Source organism: Pinus tabuliformis, chromosome 6, assembly GCF_031772625.1.
Source record: "Pinus tabuliformis cultivar Carrire ecotype Pingquan chromosome 6, CPIR1, whole genome shotgun sequence".
Classification (NCBI taxonomy): domain Eukaryota; kingdom Viridiplantae; phylum Streptophyta; class Pinopsida; order Pinales; family Pinaceae; genus Pinus; species Pinus tabuliformis.
In genome coordinates, this window is record NC_142292.1 from 1037765879 (window position 1) to 1037771792 (window position 5914).

The 5914-nt window shown below is 40.9% G+C and overlaps 1 protein-coding gene across 1 annotated transcript; it reads right to left on the reverse strand.

The window, feature by feature from the left end:
* Positions 1-307: 307 nt before the first annotated feature.
* Positions 308-700, reverse strand: LOC149262526 (uncharacterized). Its single transcript, XM_089380239.1, has one exon. The coding sequence runs from the start codon at positions 698-700 to the stop codon at positions 308-310; it is 393 nt and encodes a 130-aa protein (XP_089236365.1).
* Between the last annotated feature and the right edge of the window lie 5214 nt (positions 701-5914).

The window sequence follows — 5914 nt, forward strand, 5'->3', positions numbered from 1 at the left end:
TCCTTCTCTCGCCACCTTCTTCGACTTCTTGTCGCCTGTCATCCTTCTCCTGTTCCACCTTATAGAATTCTCGCCACCTTTTCGCTTAGGATGGGTTTGCTCTCCACTTCCTTTCTCCCTTGTGCCTTGAATGATGCTTTCTTCGGTGTTTTCCGGTTTTTGTTTTGGGCTGCGTACCTGTTGTTCTGAATTATCATTAAATGTTGATGTCAGGGAGGTGAGGCCGCTATCCTTCTGTCATGTCTTCGCTGCCGAATAAACCTGCCTTATTTTCCTTCTCCAAATCCTCGCGATTTTTTGATTACCATTACACTGTTTCATGGTTATCGTTGTCTATGAGCTGTTTTAAGCCGTCCCATCTTGTCATCGCTGCTTGATTAGTCCAGCTGTCATCCACTTTCACCAATGATTCCTTACTTCCCCAATTGGCCAAGCAATCCGTGGGCTTATTTCCTTCTCTTCTGACATGCGAGGTGATCTTGTAATCAATCCCTTTCAGTGTTTCCTCGATTTCTTGGACTATACTCGTTGTTCTCCAGCTTTTAAATACCTTCTCCCATTGATTCCCTTGTATTAATTTTCTTATGGTGCTTATGACCAGGGCTGAATCACCTTCGATCTCTATCTTCCTATATCCATTTCTTATAGCAATTTTGAGACCCTGATAAACTACCATAAATTCTGCCTCGTTATTACTCATTGTTCCTCCGTGTTCTGCATAGATCCATTCTACCTCTCCTTGTCTATTTCTAAAGATTCCTCCAAATCCTGTTGGACCTGGATTCCCCTTTGCTGCCCCGTCGAAGTTGAGCTTGATAAACCCTTCCGGTGGCTTACGTTAAACTGCATGACTTTGGCCCACTATAGGTTGGTGTTTCTTTTCTTTTTGGTGGTAGATCATTCCTTGTTCCAAGTTCAACCTTTTTAGGATTTCGGCTTCTTCCTCAGAGGTCTTCCAATCTTCTTCTGCCCAATTTTCCGCGAGGATTGATTCTCTGATTTGTCTTAGGGTTCTTTTCCAAACTTCTTCCGGATTTGATGATTTCCCCTTGAAGATTCGACCATTTCTCTCTTTCCAAAGATTCCACACGTTGAAGCCTGCCACCATGTTCCAAGCTCTTCTTACTACCTTGCTTTTGAACTTTCCTTCTCCCCAGTCACATGGGGTTTGAATTGTATCCTGTGGATTTTGTTCTGTGGTCGAGAATAAGTTTCTAGTCTTTTCCCATTGGAATTGGGCCATGCTTCATCCATTGAGAAGGTGTTCCTGGTCTTCTTCATACTGATAACAAAGGCAGCATCTTGATGGGCCTGAGAAACCTCTTTTTTGTATTCGATCCCAAGTTATAATGCGTTTCCTTCCTACCAGCCATACGAACATCTTATTCTTCGGCCACCATTTATTTCTCCATAGCTTCCTCCACTTCTGCTCTTCCTCCCTGTGCTCTTGCTGTATCTTTACATTATATGCTTCCCTTATGGTAAACGCTCCTTTGGTTTCTTTACCCCATCGTAGAATGTCCCTGCCTCCTCTATTTTTTATTTTCCTGGAATCTAATTCCTTGCTAAATATAGTTTTTTGATCCTCTGTTGCATTCCTGTTCCATTCTTCCATTGATTTCCATTCCCTCCATTCTTCGTTTCCTCTTTCTTCTATCCAATAATCTTTAACCCTAATGAGGTCTCTGTCCATACCTGTTCTGTAGATGTCCTGCATTCCTTGTAGGTCCAACATTTTCTCCCTTTGTTGCCATGCTTCCTCCCAAAATCTCACATTCTGACCTCCTCTGATTTCCCAAAAAATATGACCATCAACTAATTATCTGCTTTGAATGGTTAGGTTCCATATATCTGATCCCCGGGGTGCTTCTTGTTTCCTTAGTATTTCTTCCGGGGTTGATGGCATATTATATTTTGTTGTCCAGATTTCTTTCCACAGGTCCTTCCCTCCTTGCATCCATCTCCATCTTAATTTGGCTGCTAGAACTTGATTTAGGATCCATGGGTCCCTTAGGCCAAGACCTCCTTTTTCTTTTGGTTTGGTTAGGCTGTCCCATGAACAGAGGGCCCATTTCTTTTGTTGCTTGGGTCCTCCCCATAGAAATTTTCTGTAAATCTCTACCAGCTTATTGCATATCCCTTTTGGTGCTGCCATCACTGATAAAGGATATATCGGGATCGCCTGAATGGTGGATTTAAGCAGAACAACCCTTGCTGCCAAGTTCAGAGTGCGAAAGGACCAATTTTCCAGTCTTTTCATGATCTTTTCCAGGATGGTTTTCCAGTTTCCTATTTTGAGGGATGAGGAATCTAGCATAGTTCCTAAGTACTTAGTTGGGAGATCCCCTTTCCTATAACCCAAGATCCTGGTTAAATGATTTTTGATGGGTTCCACTGTATTAAAGAAGAATGTTCTTGATTTTTCATTGTTTACCTCCATACCTGAGCCTTCCATGAATACCTCTAAAATTTTCTTTATCCTTCTCACCTCATTCATGGAAGCTTTGCAGTATATCATGATGTCATCCACGAACTGTTGGTGGGTGACTGAAGTTTGATTGCCCCATAGTCTCAAACCCTGGATTTTCCTTTCTCTTAATTCCTTTTTGAAGTATCTACCTAATCCTTTTGCTGCTATTATGAAGAGAAAGGGGGATAGGGGGTCCCCTTGTCGAAGTCCTCTTGTAGCATTAAAAGTAGAAGATGGGGCTCCATTTAGTAGGATAGAGAAATTCGGGGTGGAAATCATGCTTAAGACCCATTTCACCCATTTGTCACAGAATCCAAAGGCTTTAAGGATGGTTTCTAGATATCTCCAGCTTAACCTATCATAGGCTTTTGACAGGTCTAATTTTATCAGCATTCCTTTTTCTTTCTTCGCTTTCAAAGTGTGGATTACTTCCTGGGCCACCACTAATCCATCCAAGATCTGTCTTCCTTCTACAAACCCAGTTTGTTCTGGGGATATTATGCTTGGTAGAATCGATTTCAGCCTTTGTGCCACCACTGATGCCACTATCTTGTAGATAACGTTACATAAAGCTATAGGGCGAAAGCCTTCAGCTTGATCCGCTTGATTAGTTTTAGGAATAAGAGTCAGCAGGGTTGAGTTTATTCCTGGCCATATTCTTTGATTGATTCTAGCTTCCTCCACCACTTCTAGAACTTCTTCAGCAAGGAAATGCCACCCTGCTTGATAGAATTCTACCGTATACCCATCCGGCCCGGGAGCTTTGTTCCTTTTCATGTTCCTGACTATATCCTCCACTTCTTCCATCGTAACTTTCCTCATTAAAGCCAAATTCTGATCTCTGGTTACCAGTTTAGGGATCTCCCTGCTTATCTTTGTTATGGCTTCTGATCTATTATCCTGAGTTTCCTTTAATAAGTTTTTGAAATGATTGACCAACACTTTTTCGATTTCTTCATGCTGGAGGACTCTCTGACCTTCTTGATTTTTTATTGAGAAGATTCAGTTTCTTTGTCTATGCTGTATCATTGCTTTATGGAAGAACTTAGTATTCTTTTCCCCTTCTCTAAGCCACTGAACCCTTGACTTCTGTCTCCATAAGATCTCTTCTTGTTTCCTTCTTTCTTCTAGCTGGTTCAATATAATTCCTTCTTCCTTTGTTCTATCTTCCTGTATGCCTTCTAGGATATCCATCTGCTGCAGCTCTGCCATTCTCTGCTCCAGGCACTTTTTCTCTTCCAGTATATTTCCAAATTCTTCTTTATTCCACTTTTTTAATTTATCTTTCATCTCCTTTAGTTTGAGTTGAAAGGTGTGCATCTTGTTTCTTCCTCTTTGGTCACTCTTCCTCCACCATTCTTCAAGTTTCTCTAACAATCCTTCATTTCTTAGCCAAAAAGCTTCAAATCTAAAGGGTTTGTTGCTTGGTCTTTGCTTTAGATCTATTTCCATTTTAATCAGCCAATGATCCGATCCTGTTACTGGTAGAATTGTGGCTTCTATGAATACATCTTTCATCATTATTTCTTTGGAGATTAAGAATCTGTCAAGTCAAGATGCAATTTGATTAGCTCCCCCTCTGCAGTTATTCCAGATGTGGTTTCCATTTATGGTTTGAATATCGATCAGTCTCTGCTCCCTTATCAAGTCTCTGAACTGTTCCATTGCTTTATCCATTCTCCTTATCCCTCCTCTTTTTTCCTCTGAGGTTTTAATCAGATTTAAATCCCCTCCTACGATCCATTGTCTTCCAGGGATTAGACTTCTCAATGATTTTAAGTTTTGCAGAAAGTTTTCCTTTTCTCCTTGGATATGTGGCCCATACACCCCTGTTATAATAACCTCCTCCATTGTTCCTATTATCTTTGCTTTCCCTGTTAGTATTCTTGGAAAACTTATCCAATTACTTAATTGAATTTCTTCAGGGTTCCAAATTATTACCAGACCTCCTGCGCTCCCGATCGCATCCTGTCCCATCATTTCATATATGTTCTTGTTTCTATTCAGAATGTCTCTCATTTTTGTTGGAAATAATACTGAGAGGGGGGGTGAATCAATATTATCAAGTTCTTTTAACAAATATTCCTTGTTTATACTTTGAATTATTTTTGCATATCAGTACCATAAAATAATGAGCATGAACAAGAAAAACAAATAGTCACACCAAAGAACACCAGATATAACGTGGAAACCCAATGTGGGTGAAAACCACCTGGTGCAATATGTCTCTATCTTCTTTCAAATTAGAAACTCCTTTTACAATGATTTTGTACTGGTGCAGTCCTTTACCAGTACGCATCTTCTGAACTGTTCTCCTGCGTACTTCTTAATTTTCAACATTTTGAGAGCTTGATCAGAGCATTGCCACGGGTGTTTCCATCAAGTACAACATCTGTAACATAGAGCCATACCAGAATCATAATGCCAACAATCTCCCCCTTTGGACTTGATGGCAACCTCAAAATCTTCAGCTTCATTCTCCCCCTTTGACATCAAGGGCAAAGGGTTATTCTCCCCCTAAGAACATGCTCCCCCTGAATATGAACCATGAAAGAGATAGAGACATATTGCAGCTATATTTAGACCAGCATCCATGATCTCCTCCTATACATCCTCCATAATGCCAACAATGCATTATATGCTCCCCCTGAACCTGTGCCATTTTATCTTCAATCAAACCGCAACCCAGCACATGTACGCATATACCCCAGATGAACCTTGTGTACAACCATCAATCAGAAGAGTTTCAATAAGATGATGCATCAACAACCCCCAGCTTTTGCCTGAGGTATTCAAAAGTCTCCCTGGGCAATGGTTTGGTGAGTATATCAGCAACTTGCTCCATAGAAGGAACATACTCCAACTTGACCTTCTGTTCAAGCACTTGTTCTCGGAGAAAATGATACTTGATTGGTATGTGCTTGGTTTTTGAATGCATGACTGGGTTCTTTGAGATGTTGATTGCACTTGTGTTATCACATAAGATGGAGATAGGTGGTGTACAAGTGATTTGAAAATCCTGCAAGGTCTGCATCATCCAAAGGAGTTGAGTGCAGCAAGATGCAGCAGCAACATATTCCGCTTCATCTGTAGACAAGGCAATCGAACTCTGTTTCTTGCTGAACCAAGATACTAATCTGGAACCCATAAAGAACGCACCACCACTTGTGCTCTTCCTGTCATCCACGCTTCCGGCCCAATCTGCATCTGTATAAGCATGAAGTGTGAGATCTGTATCTCTAGGATACCATAAGCCATAATTTTGTGTCCCTTGAAGATATTTGAAAATTCTCTTCACTGCCTGAAGATGAGTCTCCTTTGGATTTGCCTAAAATCTTCCAACTATTCCTACTTCATGCATGATGTCCGGTTGGGTACCTGTCAAATAAAGTAGACTTCCAATCATAGATCTGTAGGTTGGTTGATGTACTACTGTAGATTCAT